Raw genomic sequence first — 18,413 nt, forward strand, 5'->3', positions numbered from 1 at the left:
CACATATTACAAAGGTGAGCAGTTTTCCTTTGGGCCTGCGTTTGACTTCAGTTTTGACAATTTGTGCTCAGTGGGAAAAGCAAAAATTCCATTTAAGCCACTGGATCAATCACTTTCAGAAACACAACTTATGGTTTTGGCAAATAATATTTAGCTCTAAATATTGCCTGTGGCCAAATCATTTCACAGTGAGTCCAATGGGACTAGCCACTTTTAATCCACTGAAATTTTGTTGTAAATTAACCAAGCTAATATTTACTCTCAACATATACTGAGTGTTCAAAATGTTTCAGGAACTGTGTTAAATGCTTTGCACGCATTATCACATTAGTTTCTCACAACCCTAGAAAAATAGTTACTGCTCTTATTTCCATTTATGAAGGAGGAAATTGAGTCAGCAGAAGTCAAGTGGATTACCCAAGGTCAGATATCCGGTTAAGTGGTAGAGGCATGATTTGAACTTGGTTTTCTCACGCCATATCCCAAGCTTTTAACTGTGACGTCAGACTACTTCCACTGTGTTTTACAACCAGCCACATTTTTCACATGAGGAATCTAAAGTTCAGTGAATGAAATCATTTACCCAGATCACATTAACTGGCAAGTGATGGAGCAAGAAATAGAAGTGAGAGCTTCTAGAAGGCAATGGGGTGGGCTATAAAGAACAGAGGCTCTGTTGACAGACCTGGATAGGGCTCTAAATTGTGACATTAGGGAACAACCTCTGTCAAAAGGCATGTGCAAATTTCAGTTACTCCTAATCCAAGCTGCTTCCTCTGTATTCTGGTCCTAGAAAAAGACAATTAAGGCTAGTTACCTCTCCTGTTATCTGGAATACAGAATTCTAGTGGGGAACAAAAAACCAAGGGAACATTACTGCTTAGAGAAAATACAATTCAAGTCTATGTGAAGATGGGCACAACCTCTGTGCTATTCAACTCCACTAATAGGTGGCAGATCTGGGGTCCTCACCCTGTGGAACACAGCCCGTTTCCATTACCATCCTTGACTCAGTGTATTGCAACTCAAAACTGAAGGAGTCACCTCTCTCCTCCTTTGGATGAACCTATTATCAGACCACTGCTAACCGTGACAGAGCACTTCCTTTGTGCTCAACACCTTACACTTCTTGTTTAATCTTCACAACTATTCTTCCAGGTGTGTGTTATTAATATCCCCTAAGTACAGAGATGGAAACTGAGACTTAGAGAAGTTAAGTCCTGAGGTCACATAGCTAATAGGTGGCAAAACTCACTTTATTGCAACGAGCCACGTATAATGGGGTTGAGATTCTGATGCTCTCACCTCTGTTCCCAGTATCTTTACATTTACAAGACCTCTGGATTCTACTTATCTTCCTCTTATGGCACACATATTGTTCCTGGCTCTTTCCTCTACCCTGCATTTCTTAATGGATTTTACCAGAGGTAAATCAATATTTAGGAGAAATCTGAATGACTCTTACTGCATCAGAAGACTAATCATCTAGAACAATCAAATTATACTTGAGATGAATCGGTCAAATGGAAACATGATAAACTCGAATCACATAAACATTGGCAAGCCAATTGGGAGTAGATTGAAAGAGTACCAAATAAAGTAGTGATTCTTTTATCCTAAACCTCAAGTCCCATATCTAGCCACATAAACTCTGGGAAAACTGAGAAATGATAGAAAGGACTTTTACCAAGATTTATGAGGCCAGTTTATCAAAGAAGCAAAAACATTGCTTCTACTCATCTTTGCTCAAGGAGCTACTTATTTCTGAAAGTTACTCTGACATTAACAAGGTCTTTTTTGTCTGTCTATCATCTATCTGTCTATCTATCTATCTACTATCTGCTATCTAGGTTTACTATCTACTTACTTATTTTTTAACAGATAGGGAAAAAAAAAACTGTTGATATTTTGATTGAGCTGTCCCCGGCCATAAGCGATGTCTTTCACAGAAATTTATCTTGGTTACAGGGATGTGATTTTATCTCTGCTCCTACGTATGTCAGCACTTCCCAATCAACCACACCAGGAGGCAGCTACTGTATTCCCAGGTCACCAAACCTCCTATTTCCAATAGAAATCCCCTTCTCTGGTCTTTTTCTTTTTTCAATCACTTTTCAAATTTTGCTGCCATTTTCTCTTTCTCAATCCAATCTCACTGAAGTAATTAAAGTAACTTCCACCTGCTTGGAACAATATCTAATAACAAACTCCACTTTTATTTTATTTTTATTGACATATATAATACAGTGGTGTCAATAAAGTACACTGATTTTAAGTGTACAGTTCTATGACCTCTATCAACACTTGGTTAAATGGGATTGCTAATGGTTAGTCCTCAAACTTAATATATCTCTCCATTTATTTAGATATGTGCTCTCAGCAATAATATGTAGTTTTTAATTTAGAGGTCCTGTACAACTTTGTTAGAACTATTACAAAATAATTGATTTTTTCCCTTGATAGTATTGCAAATGATATTTAACTTTATTTTCAAATTGTTTGTTACTAGTATATACAAATACAATTAGTTTTTCTGTATTGACTCAATATCCAGCGACCTTGATAAATTCACTTATTAACTCTAATAATTTGTTTGTACATTCTTTTCATTTCTTCATTTACATAATCACATTATATACTCATAAAAAGAGTTTTACTTCTTTTTTCCCCAAGGTTATTGAGATATAATTGACATATAACAATTTGTAAGTTTAAAGTATACAACGTGTTGATTAGATACACTTAAATATTGTGAAATGATTACCAGCATAGCATTAGCAAACACCTCCATCACCTCACATAGTTACCACTTCCTTTTTGTAGTGAGAACTTTAAGACTTATTGTCTTAGCAACTTTCAAGTATATAATACAGTATTGTTACTTTTCATTTTCCAATTATTGTAAACATTATTTCTTTTTCTTGCCTTACTGCACTGGTTAAGACTTCCAATACTATACTGGATATTAGTGGTGATTGTTGATAACCTTATTTTGCTTGTGATCTCAGGAGAGGCCTATATTTTATCATTAAGCATGATGTTAGCTGAAAGATGTTCCTATCTCTTGTTAGGTTGCTGAGAGGTTTCTTTCTGTTTTTTCTTAATGTATTGGTGTTGAATTTTATGAAAGTTCCTCTGTATCTATTGAGATCACCTTATAATTTTCCTCCTGAAAGTTAACATACCAAATACAGTGATTTTCAAGTCCTTGTAATCCTAGAATAAATTCCATTTGGTAATGATGTATCACCTTTTTAATATATCACTGACTTAGTTAGATGATATATTTCAGGATTATTTCATCCATGTTTCTGACAAATCTTAGCTTGTAATTTTCCTTTCTTGTAACATACCTATCAGATTTTGGTATCTGAGTATGCTTGCCTCATAAAATGACTTGGGAGCATTCCCACCTCTATTTATGAAAGAGTTTGTGAAAGATTGGTATCATTTATACCTTAAATATTTGAAAGGATTCACAACCCATCTGGGCTTGAAGTTTGTTTTTTAGTTTTTTTCTCTTTTTTTTTTTTGGTAGAAAGGCTTTTAGCTACACATTCATTTTCTTTTATAACCTTAAAAATACTCAGATTTATTTGAGTTTATCAATTTTATTAACCTCACAAAGTATAAATTTGGCATTATTGTCTCTATTGTATGTCTGCTTTCTATTTTATTCATTTCTCTTCTTATCTTTATTTCCTTCCTTATGTGTTAAAATCTTCAATGATGAGAATGAATTTAAGTTCTATCAATTATGCTTTACAAGTTTTGAAACTATGCTTACAGGTACACAAAAATTTAAGATTGTTATGTCTCTCTGTTGAATGGATCTTTGTCCTTCTTTTTCTCATAATATTTCTTTTCTTAGAGTCTATTTTGTCTGATGTTAATATAGCTATACTGATTTTCTTTTGTTAGTCTTTGCATGATACATTTCTCCCTTCTTTATCCTTATAATCTATCTGCTTCTTTATATTTAAAGTGTGTCTCTTGTAAACAGCATATAGTAGATCTTCTTTTATTATGTAGTCTGACAATCTTTGCTGTCAGTCACAGAATTAAGGCCATTTACATTTAATGGAATTACTGGTATAGTTGGGTTAAAGTTCATAATGTTGCTATTTGTTTTCCATCTATTTTATCTGTTCTATGTTCTTTCCTTCACTTAGCATTATATCATATAATGTCCCATAACTCTACATTGAGTTCATACATTTTGTTTTTAATGGTCCCACAATAGCCCTTTGTTTTGACTCACATATTATTGAACCATTAGCTATCATTTATTTCTTCTAATAATTTTGCTATTACAGATAATGCTGTGCTGAACATCTTTATATACATCACTTTCCACTTTCTGTATTATTTCCTTGGGTATATTTTTTAGTGCAGAATTACTGATTCAAGGGATAGAAACATCTTTATAATTCTTAGTACAATTTGTCACCTTGCTTTCCCTAAAGAATTACTCCAGTTTATAAGGTTGTTAGCAGTGTGCAGCTATAGTGATTTCATTGCAGTCTTGATAGCACTGTGAGTTCCTTTTTGAATAAAAAAAAAAGTATGGAAAAGACCTGAAGGGGAATCAGAATTATGATTACCAATGTCACTGCTGTGTGTAAGTAAACAGAAAAAAGGAAAGCCATTTTCCTGAAATGTGTTCATTTCAGCTACAAGCTGGACTAAAATTCCAACTGTTCTGCTTCTATTTTGCACACACGTTGGCTTTGGCAATAGCCCCTGTAAATAACTTTGTAAAAGAATGCATATTTATGACATAATATGTGAACTGGCATATACTTTTTATTTGAGTCTAATAAACCTATAATTCACAAATAAAATCAAAACAGGTTTACAGAATCAGAGGAAAGAGAGGAGAGAGAAAGGAGATCCAACTGAAAATATGCTTAAAAGCACAGTGAACACATGTTTCTAAGTTATATTTAAATCTTATCATGAATAATCTCCAAATAGAGTGGCAGCATCACTAAACTTAATGGTCACTGTTTCCCCAGGTAGGTGATTGTGTTGAGGAGTAGTGGAAAGGAACTCTTAACATTTTAATTACTTTGCAGAACACTTAAGGTGACATTATCTCATTCGAGCACAAGTACCCTGTAAGGCACATATTTCTAATTGTTTTGTAGAAGAGGAAATTGGGATTCCCTAGAGGTGAAATGATTTACCTAAGTTCACATAGTTGAAAACTAGCAGAGTGGTGACTCAAACTTATGTCTTAGCTTCTTAAACCTGTGACCTTTTCAATATGTCTAAGGGTTACTTTCAACAACTGTTATTGAAATGTTAATCTACCACAGAGTTCTTTATTAGAAAATATTAGTGAAAATGACCATAGGGAAGATGAAAACTTTTCCAAAGAATTAAGACAAGAGATTTATTATAGCATGATCTAAACTGGCATAAAATTCAGGAGATTCCATCACTGAAAGTGCTATAGAAACTCAGTAAAATCCTATCTTCTTGACATTATATCCCTATGATCTGGACCCGGGATTTCAGTCTTAGAACACACACACACACACACACACACACTCACACACACACACAAAATAACACCAGAAAGTAAAATAATGGTAGAGTAACAATGTCATTCATAATCAGGAGCCCTCTGGGTCTTCACACTAAAGATCTAGTTTTTGAAATTTAAAAACAATGCTGTGAAACTTCATTGTAGGAGATGGAAACTAAAAATTACCTTTATTTAAGCAAATCTATTGTTTCTGGCTAGTTAGCGTCCCCTAAAACCACATCTCAAGTCTTGACTCAATTCATGACAAACATTAACTAGCCTATTATTAAAAATAGAAATATTTCAGCATGTTACTCTCAGGGTAAATACCTATAAGCTGTCTTTTGAAAGTTTTTCATGTCCACAAATAATCTCATAATTTATATTGCCCTACTGTTTTAGAAATCAGTACACTTATGCACACTCTCAATGCTTCTTAATCATATTATTATAAAACAAATCTGAACCTGAATAAAGCAAGATATATAAGTATGGATCACATTGGTCATAATTTTATCATCTTCCTCCAGTAACTTCACATTAATAATTTTTTTTTAAAAACCTTATATCTAAAAGAAGTAAATATGATCCAAAACATGAAGTATTTTATAAATCTGAGGTGACTCTTATGAGTATTTAGAACCAAATAAGTCTGTCCATTCCTTGCTCCTAATGTTTTAGTTCCATGTGCCAAGGTAGCAAAATGAGTCCTTCCTGGAACTTTTAAAAATTATATCAGCTGACAGCTGTATGCAATCAATCTGATTCAACCAGCCAAAACTAGATTTCTTTCTCAACCAACCCCTGAATGTAGTTTGTGTGTCTTGGAACTGAATGAGTTTTTATGTGGGAAAAAAATAGAGTAAATCTTTTATTTACTCTCCAGGAGGTATTTGGTTACCAGACCCAGAATCTACGCAGAGCTCTCTGCCTCATAACATCCGTGCTGACCTGTGGGGTCCTTCTCCTGTTATTCTACTGGAAGCCGCAGTGGAGGGTATGGGCCAACTGTATCCCATGCTCCTTGCAAGAAGCAGACACTATTTTGCTAAGGACAACGGTGCGTGTCCTTCTGTGTTGCATCTATTGCACAGCCTGTGATGGCCAGCATTGCAGAGTGGATCCTCCTCTATTTAAGTTTCCCTGTCCACAAATAGGAGATGGCAAAACTATCTCTGCCGTCTCTTTGCTGTGTCTTATTTTGACTCAGGAGTGAAGGGCATTTCCTCCACATCAGCCTGGAGAAATTTCTACCATGTCAGGCTCATTGGGAGAGCCCTTAGCCATTACATGAGCAGTGGCTGTCCGTGTTATAACTCTTAAAGACATAACATGGGAATGATTGTTCAGTTTTTCAGAAATATGTAGTTTGAGGAAATTATACATTTTAAACATCAAGGTGTGATTTTAAGATAGCTGGAAACTATTTTCTAGATATAAAGTTTCTTGCAAAGTGTATCTTTCTCTTTATTCCCTAGCACAGTGGTTCTTAAATTTTAGTCCAAATCAGAATTACCTCGAGGGATCTTTAAAACAGAGACTGCTGAATATTGGATCCAGTAGGTTTGGGGTGAGGCTGAGAACCTGCATTTCTAGCAGGTTCCAAAATAATGCTGATGCTCTTATCTGCAGCTCAAACTTTGGGAACCACTGGTCTACCACTTGGTAGGTATTTGGTTGATTGAGTGCTTTATTGAACAACATTGGAGAATTTATGGACTGGATTGTCTTCTCTAGGATGAATTTCAAAGATATATGAGGAAGAAGGTAATCTGCCTCTACTTATCCACACTGAAGTTTCCTGTAAGCAAGAACCCAGAAGAACCCCTGGTGGCTGACTACCACTCTGTCATAAACCAAGCCATACTGAAGCCAGAATTAAAAGTAAGTGATTTTAAGAGTACAATGTGATGGCATGTTTTTGTTACAAGAAAATAATGTATTTATTGGATGAAAGTTCTGAAAATCACACTGCTGGGCTGGGAATTACAGCTACGTATCAAGGAAAGTGAGAGCTGCATGTAATAGACAACCGTCACCTCCCCTGACGGGTGAATGACAACTTTTCTATTACATTTGTAATTGCATTTGCAATGTATCCAAGTGCAGAAAATCAGGTATGTTTGGAACCACTTGGAGAAGAGGTTTCAGAAAGTTGGGTAAGTCCGAATTTTCCTCAGCACACATCAGGATCTACGGGAAGAACACTGATTTGTTAAGTACCATGAACTGAAGTACGGTTCCTGTCCTGACCACACCCTAGGTTGCTGGAAGATAACAGCACCTGCTACAACATCCATCATACGTTTGGACTAGGTCTGACCGGTGGAGAACAAGAGGTCAGGTGGGGTTTGTGGTACTCCTGGAGTAAACTCTGCCAGCAGAAATGGAGATACCACATCGCTTATGATCAGTGAATTGTTGGCATAATGTTTCATCAGCTTCATATAACCCCAGCTCATTTACTGGCATCAGAGAGATGTCGTAAATTATTCTCATCTTAGGCACACTAATTAAAAAGAAAAGACCGAAAGAACAGTACAAGCAAATAACATTTGATCTTTTCTCTCAGGATTATAGAACAGTATTCTCTGTGTTGTCTTTTCTTTCCTCAAAAAATCTTGAGTCATTTCATAAACATCAGCATCTTAATCCTCCAAATCCTCTGAGAGACAGAAAGACAATATGATGATTGCATTTTACTATGGAGAACCAGCCCCAGAGAGAAGGATTTTGTTTGCTCAGTTAATTGTGTCATTCACCACTGTTATTTACAGAACCTAGAACAGTGCCTGATTCATGGTAGAAGCTCAATAGATATGTGTGGAAGGAATGAATAAGTAAATGCATTCATTGATCTGTGAACTAAACTCTAATATGCCAGGCGTTTCGCAAGGCACAAGGGATCTAAGGATAAATAAGACTTAGTCATCGTCTCAGAGACGTTAACTGACTGGAAGGAAAGAGAGACAAAGAATAGAGGTACAGTTATGAGAATGAGATCTACAGATGCCAATAGATTAGAAAATCATAGTATAATAGTAGCACAGGAAATTCTTAGGCTCCTTGTTAACTCACAGTGACCTAGAGTCCCTGCTTCCCTCTTCTGTAATTTGAAATGGTGAATCCTGGTGACTGAAAGTAAACCATTGCAAGCCTTCCCAGGAATCTTAATAATCACCTTCATTTCTTGCCCAGTTTCAGGGACAAGAAGAAGGATCTGCCTGACCATCTTCACAGTTAGTCAGAAACAAAAATTCTCAAGCTAAGAAGTAATCTCGTACTTAAAATACAGGTTCTTGGGTTCTCCTCCATAATTCTGATTTAGTAGGTAGAAGCTGGGGTAGTGGTAAGAAAAGAAACTGCATTTTTAGCAAGCACCCCCATAATTTGTATTCACACCAAGCCTGCGAGCTACTGATCTGTTATTGTTTTCAAGTCTTCCCTCTGACTGAACGCTATGCAAAATGAACCAGGCATCTAGATTATGACAATATTACAAAGTGCCTTAGAGATGGTATCATTATATAAGATTTCAGATACAATGCTTAAAACACTGAAATACAAGAGGTTTTCAAAGTCATTAAAAACATATTGCTTTAATAGCATTAAGCACAGGACATTTAAAGGATTGATCTATTTAGGAAATCTAGTTGATAAATATAGATATACTCTGCCTAGGAAACCGTTTCCACAGGAAAGATTTCCCATCGTGTAGCTACCTCATGTTTGTCCTTATTTATCAAGTGCCAATCTTTAGTAAAGATCATACATCATTAAATTTAAATCTGGTCCACACAGTAAAGACCTTGACAATCTAATAAGCAAGACACAGAATATAGTTTCCCAAATATGAAGACTAGAGGAGACAACCTACTTAGAATCATAGAGCCACATTTTATTTTGTGGGTTTTTCTCTTTGGAGAGTAAAGAAAGCAAGTAGAATATGGAGCATTCCCCTGCTCCCCCACCAGTTTTCCCTTTTATATTTTAGTGTAAGACTAAATGCTTTTTTCAAAAATTTATTGTGATTGATTAGTTGGTTGAATGACAGCTTATCAATTTCCTAAATCAATTCGAGCTTGCTTGCATGAAAAGCAAGGACTCAATAAAAGAAATAAAGGAAGAGGGATGCACAGAAATCTCTGATCATAAAAAGCCACAAAATCTAAATACAACTTCCTCTTTCAGGCTTCATAGCAGCAAGGCAAAGAGAAAATGCACAGATGTTCATAGTCTCACTTTCCTGTAGCAAAAAGCAAATCAAGACATCAGCTGTGATAATTTTACTCTGGAGAGAAATTGCCAGAGGGCATCAGGAAGAAAGCAGGAAAATTATTCCAGGAGGTTCCCTGCCCCTACCTTCATTCATTCATGAACCGAACACAACTTCGCATCTTAGCGCCTGTCCCAGACAGGTCCATAGACACTTGGGGTAATTCTCTTACCGCAGGGACACAGGGCCATATGGAAAATACACACTTACCTCATTCCTCATTCATCCAAGCTGTCTTCCTATTAGGACAGTTTTTAAGTTGAGTGACCCTTCATCTTTTCACTTAGCCCACCTTTATTTAGCTTATTTACCTTTGCCTCCTTTATTTAGCCTCCTGAAGGAGAACTTTCTGGCAGTAGAGATCCAGGCACGTCCTAATCAGGGGTTAGCTCCAGACCAATTGCCTTGTTGGTAACCCAGAACTCTAGAAGAAAAAAATTTTGGTGGCTAAGGTTTACTAATGTCTCTAATGGGAATACTCCAACCATGGCTGATTTCAGTGTGACATTGCTGAATGTGGAGCTGTGACAGTGGTACTCATAATTGGCTTGGTGATTCTGCAGGACCAAACTTAATTCTCAACACTTGTCACACCACTGAGAAAAAAGGCATGCCTGTTAGTACCAGAGGAAAGAAATCTGAGTGACAGCAGCAAAAGAGGGTGGATTTGCCATCAACGCTTCAGCTCCAAGCTGGTGGAAGCTGTTCCAGGAGAAGAGAGAGAGAAAAGAAGCAAGAGGAAGGCGGGGGAGAGAGAAAGAGATTTAGGGCTGCTACGAAACCCTTCTCTCTTACTCCTCAGGTCTTGTGGGAAGCAAACGTCAGAAAAGAAATTGTGCCTATAGACCACGACCTTTTCCCCTTGGAAAGCTCCATCCTTAGAATACAGCCCACATATAGATACTCACCCATCAGATCAGTTCTTTGAGAAAAGAGCAAGGAAGGTTTGGTTGGAGTAGAAGAGACAGGCTTTACTCATTCTTCTGGAATCCAATGAGATTGTCTCAAATCTTAGCGTTTGGTTAGAAGTCAATAATTTATGTAAAAATATAACCCATGGTTCTATGGCTCTGAATCCACTCAAAGTATAAAATCACTTAACTCTAAGGCCTTGTTTCAGAGCAAAACCTTATGGCAGCGCGAGTAAGCCTAAGTCCTGGGTCTCTCTGGAGATCCTGGGATTTCTCCATCCCCACCTCCCCCCCAGATGCCCTCCTGGTCCTCTGCTTTCTGGATCTTCATGCCTGGGAATGCTCCAGGCACTTTCCCCAAAAAGCTGATGAGAAGCACCTCACTTAGCTCACATATAGGGCATGAAACCCTGCAAGAACTTGAGGTTATCTGAAAATGTGCTTTAGGAAATGAAATAGACAGGTCACAGATAAGAACTAATGTGAAAAAAGAAAATCATTTTGTCATTTGTAAAACGGATCCTCTCTGTACAAATTATAAAGTATAGAAGCAGGTTCAAGTACTGCTAAAATAGGGAATTTTTCCCCCGAAAGCAGTTTCTCAAAACATGCCTATCTTGTTATTATTATTATTTTTTAATGGGAAGGCTCTAAGACCAACATACGTGTTATACTCTACAACCATACCCAAATCCCAGAAATTGGGTACCGTTTCTATGCATCTGTGAATTTCTTAGCTCTCCCTTCCTTTAGAAAGTGGGTATGTTAGGGGAGTGAGGGATTAGCTAGCAAAATCACCTGGGAACTTTTTTCAAACTCTAATGAACCCGCTCCCTAAAAATTCCACAGTTCAAAGAAATGGGTCATGCCAGAATTCTCAGGCTTAGTATTAACTGTTTGGAAAACTACAGGCCTCCCTCCCTGCCAAGGACTCTATTGGTGGCTTATCAGAATGGAAGCCGAGCGGTCACATGCAGTTTGAAGTTGCTCACCAGTGATTCTGACATGCTCCTCCTGCCTCTTTGAGGACCCCCAGCCTAGTCTTCACCATCTGGAGCCTAAAGGGCCTAGCAAAAAACATATTCTCAACAATTATTTGGTGAATAAATTGATAAATGGATGAATGAATGAACAAATCATCACATTGAAAAGAGATAGAGACCATCGCCAAAGAAAATATTCCTACTCATTCATGCTTGGTTTTTCAGAAATACCTTCCAGCAGGTTTACTAATATCTCATGGTTGCAAGAAACCTCAGTGCTCCTTCAAGCACAGCTCCTAACCAGTGCAGGGATGCCCTTCATCACTTCCCCTGTTAAGAAATCCTTCCATCTCTTTGGAGAGGGACCTTCTACGTCCGAAGCAATTATTCCCCTAATGAATGGTTCTGAATATTAGGCAAGTCTACTTAATTTCATTCTGACTATTTAGTTTTGTGAGGCCACCTGGAATAATTCTAGGGCTTCTTTTTCCCCTGCCAGCTCGTCAGATTTCTAAAGTCAGGGCGTGTCATCTCCTTTGTTCCTTGGAACTTTGCTCATGTGACCCAGCTTCAAACCTCATATTCCTTCCGGTTGCTCAGCCATTGGTCACTGTCCCTGAAAATTCTACTTGGCCTGTGCTGAGATTGAGATGAGTACACAATTCCCTAAACATGCAATACTTTTTGGCAAGAGACAGTGGAATAGATGAAGTAGCAAGGGGCATGCCTGTCTGTGATTCAAACATGGCTGTCAACTGAAAAAAGAACGCACAACCTAAAAGTTGAGAATTATGTTTATTTGGAGGACATTCTGAGGACTTCAAGCCAGTGAGACAGGACTCTCAAGTCTCATGGAGGTCCATCCATGTTGCTGCAAATGGCATTATTTCATTCTTTTTTAATGGCTGAGTAATATTCCATTGTATACATGTACCACATCTTTTGGACTATTGTGATGATCAAATGAGAGAATCTTTTGTAAGAACTTTGTAAATTGTAAATTGCTATGCAAACACGAAGGCTTCTTTTTTTAAATTTTTATTTTATATTGGAGTATAGTTTATGTACAATGTTGTGTTAGTTTCAGGCATACAGCAAAGTGATTTAGTTATACATGTACATATATCTATTCTTTTTCAGAGTCTTTTCCCATATAGGTTATTACAGAGTATTGAGTAGAGTTCCCTGTGCTATACAATAGATCCTCACTGATTTTCTATTTTATATATAATAGTGTGCATATGTTAAGCCCAACCTCTTAATTTATCCCTCCCTGAGGGCTTCTTATTGTAATGTACATATGTGTGGATTTACAAGTTGTTAGCCGTGAGGACCATATACCATCTTGCACTTCATTGGCTCATTCCTTCATGTATTCATTGAGTTCATATGCTAAGGACCTGTCCTAGGTGTTGGAGATACCAAGGTAAGATAGACATGATCTCCAACATCAAGGGCAGTCTAGAATGCCTGAGAATTCTAGGAATATCTTCATATCTGTGTCTTTTTAGCTGCTCTTAGAATATAATCAAATTATTTTTTTAAAAAAACTCAAAATGCCTTTCTAATTTCATTTTGATTCTTGAGTTGTACTGTACTTAAGATATATTTTTAACCAGAAAAACAACTTTGTCCATCATGTGCTAACTTTCATTTAAAAATATATTAGTATTTTGAGATTGGCACGTTAATTTTTGATTGAAGACACAAAGTCCCTAAAGGGTAGAGAAGGAACTCCTGCTTAGTGTGGTCTGTACTGCATGTAGCTGTGACACTAACAGATGGTCAATCTCCTACAGAAGATTAGTGTGGGGGTCAAATGCCATTGAGGTTGAAATCCAACCCACGTGGAAGCTGCTTGTTAAACAGGTAACTGTTTTCATTTATTTTTGAAAATAAACTCCTGTTTTTTCCTTTTTTCTTTCTAGTACTCAGAGAAATCGATGTAGACAAAAGTCTGTGTTTTGTGCAACTTTTTTTTGTTATTCCCGGTGACTTTAGTTTATGCGTTTCCTGTCTATTGAGGTTTTCTTTTTTATTATTATTTCAATAAATATATATATTTTATACCAGGAATTCTAACTGGCCCTTTTCAATAACCACTTGTTTTAAATTCAAATCCCTTCCCAGTGTGAGGGACAGATTCCCGTTTCATACTCTCCTGTTTGTTCGTTTTGTTCTTTTCAGTGTTTTATGGTGGTTGTGATGGGTGGGGGGAGTGGGGAGGGTTGTTATTATTTCATGATCTCTTTGAGGATTGAGAAAGGATTATTTTGGTCTTTTTCATACTGTTCTATCACTCTATTATATCCATTTTCTTGAGAGTGACTTCTTCCTTGGTTGGTGTTTTTGTTTGTTTGTTTTAGAATATTTTCTCTGTATGCTTCGAAGTTATTGCTTTCGGTAAGTTCAGCTTGGGTGGGACTTTCCCTTCTTCCATTTCTCTTCCTCTCTGTGCTCACTCTCCCTTTTTGGTGGTTCTTATTAGTCCCCATGTGTCCCCAGTTCAGAACTAGGGCCTGTGTTGGAGGTTTGTGCTCTGTCCCTTGGGGATCTGTTCAATGCAGGCCCCGAGCTAGCTTGGGGCTTGGCCAAGTTCACAGCTGCATCACCAACTTGTCTCTCCTATTCCTCCCTCTGCTGGTGAACCCTTGCTGGTTGTGACTTTTCTCAGCCTCTGCTCTGGGGCAAGGCTGGTTTTGTCCCCTGCCACTTGTGGGACACTTATTCCTCCTAGCATTGAGCTCCTAGTCATTGATCTCCAGTCCTTGTATGAAAACCAACAGACTGATCAATCAGTCCCCACTCAGTGCTGCATGTTTCTAGTCTATTTCTAATCCACAAAGATGGTCATTTGAGTTTTTAACGTGACCATTTTTTAAAATAAATTTTTTATTAGACTTTTTTTAGAGCAGTCTTAGTTTCACAGCAAAATTGATTGGAAGGCACTGAGATTTCCCCCATACCCCATGCCTCCACATATGCACAATCTCTCTTACTATTAAAAAAGCAGGATGCTTTTTAAACTTCTTATTCAAGTACACTTTCAAATTACCAAAGACTCTTTCAAGTGTCAATTTAGTCTATTTTGAAAAGAGTGTTAATATTTTCTGGCACTTATGAATTAGGCCTTTAGTAGAAAAAAAAAGTAAAACTATGTCTTCACATTTGGTTTCAAAAGAATATTGAATAAGGGGACTAAATTAAATGGTGTTGTTTCTTCTACAAGAAGTATTTAACCAATTTTCTACTGAGTTTATACAAACTCGAAATCATATTATCTCAAATGTGTAATATGCAATTAAAGCATTTTATGCCAAGCAGACAGAAGAGCTATAATTTGTAAGAAAACATGTTGCAACGGAAATTATAAAAACATTAAGGAACACAAGCTTCTTTAATGTGCAAAATATATCCAAGAGTTTAAGAAACTTTTAAGATATATCCTATTAACTTATTAACCAGATGTCAGTTCATTTTTAGGACTAAGGTAGAAGTTTATTTAATATATTAGAGAATTATAGAAAGTAGAGGTAAGAAAAAGTGGCAGTGGTTTTAGGTACTATTTCATCTAATTCATAATAATTATAAAGAACACTTCATCAAGAAAAGAATCCTTGCCTTTGCTCAGATGGACTCTTCATTCAAGCTGTGTGTAGGTCATGTGACCTTCTCTAGCTCCCTGGGGTTTGCCCTCTCTGCTATTATTATTAATAGTGAAGTCAGCAAGACCAAAATGGGGACAGTTGAGGGAATTTAAAAAGTTGAAGATCTTATTAAGAGACCAAAAATACCTGCATGGATGACCATCTTTGGGGCTGGTGACAAATTCTGCCCATGATTTTCACTGCATCTTTGGATAAGACGTTTCCCTTCCCTGGATAAGACCTTCCCTCTTTGTTCAAGGGAAGGTCCATGCTGACTCGACTGACTCTCAGAGGATCTTACTAAGACCTGTGACATGAGAGTATGTTATTTGTAAATGAATGACCTGGATAAAAGTGGAATCTTTAATTTTCATTGTACAACTTGACTATATTGGCAGCATGTGATTACATGAAAAAGAAACCTGCAATAAAAAGTTCAAAATTGAAGTTTGTTTTTAAAAGAGTCTGAATCATGTGTCTTCTCCATTGTGGGTACATCTGTTTAAAAAGGTAAAATGTTAGATTTTGTTATTGGTCAAATATTTTTGAAAATTCAAAATAAATAAGAATGATCAATTTGTGGGCATGGCTCTGAGTGCTTAAAATAAATTTGCTTCTACTATATCACATTTTATGTGCTTGACATTGTCTCTACTGAAATTAACGGAGTTCTAAGTGAATTCTATTGTTGTATGTTGTAAAAATGGAAGAAAAAATTATATAAAGAAATGACATCATCTTGACTGCCGCTATGGTCCATGCAAGTGACCCAGATGCTCTTTTCATACCTTCATAGGTTTTAAATCTATGCTACGTGTTTCAAGCCTTACCCTCACTTTGTGGCTGTCTCAGGGTTGTATCGAATACTCAGTGGCCATCATCATCTGTTCTCTCCATTGTCTTAAGTGTGTACGATTTGCGACAGGTAAGAACAGAAATCGTAGCTGGATTCTATTTAGCTTCTAGCTGCACAAGAAGCCAAACCTGTGGCCTTTCCACTGAGACCAAAGAGTTGCTTTGTTAAACATAAGTCATAACAAAAGAAAAAGCAAGGGCTTACTAAATACGGGACCTCAGGAGGAGGGCTTCGGGAATGCTAGGTAGATTTAAACATCTTTGCAAACTCTTATTATCAACTGATGGCTGCACTGAATACAATGTTTAGAAGGACTCTGAGGCTGTGTCTGAGCACGGTGGGAAAGAAAACAGTGATGGATTAATGATGACAGCATAGTACCTGTCCATCTCTCTTACTATCGCTGTTCATCTTACAGCCATTTAAAATCCTCCTTTTAAAGAAAATCAGTCTTATAAATGGTATAGCAACACATTCAGAAGTGGAATCTAGCTGAATATTACTTACCACAGCCCTTCTGAATCTCATTTTCCCACAACATCTTTCTAGAAAATGTTCTACTACTTTGCTTAAGATGCATCAGGCTAGGGCTTCCCTGGTGGCACAGTGGTTGAGAATCTGCCTGCCAATGCAGGGGACACGGGTTCGAGCCCTGGTCTGGGAAGATCCCACATGCCGTGGAGCAGTTAGGCCTGTGAGCCACAACTACTGAGCCTGCACATCTGGAGCCTGTGCTCTGCAACAAGAAAGGCCGCAACAGTGAAAGGCCCGTGCACCGCGATAAAGAGTGGCCCCCGCTTGCCACAACTAGAGAAAGCCCTCGCACAGAAACGAAGACCCAACACAGCAAAAATAAATTAATTAATTAATAAACTCCTACCCCCAACATCTTCTTTAAAAAAAAAAATGCATCAGGCTAAATTATGAGGCAACATACAAAGGGTGTCTCACTGTATTTGTTGTATATTTTTGAAAACTTGACTGTGAAATTGGCTTTTTAGACACAGGGAACAATGGTACTTGTATCCACCTGTCAACCCTATTGAACTGTTGAAATCACCTAGTTTTCTCAAACTTCATCCTTCATCTAGAGAAGAGGAAACTAAGATTTCCAGGGGAAACAAACAAGGGAGCTTGTTCAGGTCATAAAGTGGGTTTGTGACAGAGTCAGGGCTTCCGGCTCCTCATAAATGAAATTCTATTGCACGTGCAGTATTTCCTTAGCAGAAAGCACTTTCCAAAGTAGCACATAGCTGGGGAAGAAAGTCAAACCTAGGTGTGAGAGGAGAGCTGAATTCTAGCCATCAGCAGAGTAAAGTCTGGGCCCATGTCAGTAAGGCAGACATGGAGGCTTTTAAACAAGCCCAACTGAAAGAGATCTTTTATTTTTTTTTTATTTATTTATTTATTTTGCGGTACGCGGGCCTCTCACTGCTGTGGCCTCTCCCATTGCGGAGCACAGGCTCCGGGAGCACAGGCTCCGGAAGCGCAGCCTCAGCGGCCATGGCTCACGGGCCCAGCCGCTCCGCGGCATGTGGGATCTTCCCGGACGGGGGCACGAACCCGTGTCCCCTGCATCGGCAGGCGGACTCCCAACCACTGCGCCACCAGGGAAGCCCCCTTGGCTTTTTCTTTTTTTAAAAGAATGAGTGCCTAGTGCGTTTCTTCATGAACAAATTTAAATCACAAAAATATTAACAGTGATCAGTAACCTGCCTCTGACGGTGGTAATTCCTTTCTGTCTGGCTGCCAAGTCAGGGGGCAGAGTGACTGTCCTTCTGGTGAACTCTGAGCATTTGAACAAAAGAAGGAAAATAAACACCAGGACAATAAAGGATCGGCACTTTCTGCTCGGCCACAATAGGAAAGAAATGATCGTGTCCCAAACGTTTACCTTTGTCATTTGATAGAGGTATGTAACGTGAAGCCCCCATATCAAATTTCTAGTTCCTGGGTTTTGAGAAATCTTTGTTTTAATAGAATATCTAATTTGATACCTACGAGCCACTCGTATGCTTTCTGGCTGATGTCAAACCTCAGTGAATACAGGTCTTCTCCCATGTGCTTCCCTCTATTGGGAATACATAGACACACAATCACCTGAGTATATCTTCGCAAACCATCTCAGGGTTCTGAGGAAAAATACAGAATGCTCTGAGGGCTTTGGCAGGGAGATCTTATCTAGTCAAGTTAAAATTCCCTGCTCA

At 37.8% G+C, this 18,413-nt stretch overlaps 1 protein-coding gene across 1 annotated transcript in view; it reads left to right on the top strand.

Annotated features, from left to right (window-relative positions):
• Nucleotides 1-18,413, top strand: part of LOC309961760 (putative cation-transporting ATPase 13A5) — a gene marked incomplete at its 5' end in the record, with an annotated part of 107,660 nt that overhangs the window by 9,156 nt on the left and 80,091 nt on the right. Inside the window, 8 exon segments of the mRNA XM_082839260.1 lie at nt 6,420-6,593; nt 7,271-7,417; nt 7,622-7,692; nt 7,797-7,877; nt 13,503-13,572; nt 16,147-16,174; nt 16,177-16,231; nt 16,233-16,275. Of these exon segments, the coding sequence (XP_082695386.1) occupies nt 6,420-6,593; nt 7,271-7,417; nt 7,622-7,692; nt 7,797-7,877; nt 13,503-13,572; nt 16,147-16,174; nt 16,177-16,231; nt 16,233-16,275 (669 nt within the window).

This window comes from Leucopleurus acutus (assembly GCF_964270905.1).
Source record: "Leucopleurus acutus genome assembly, chromosome: 5".
In the NCBI taxonomy this organism is placed as follows: Eukaryota; Metazoa; Chordata; class Mammalia; order Artiodactyla; family Delphinidae; genus Leucopleurus; species Leucopleurus acutus.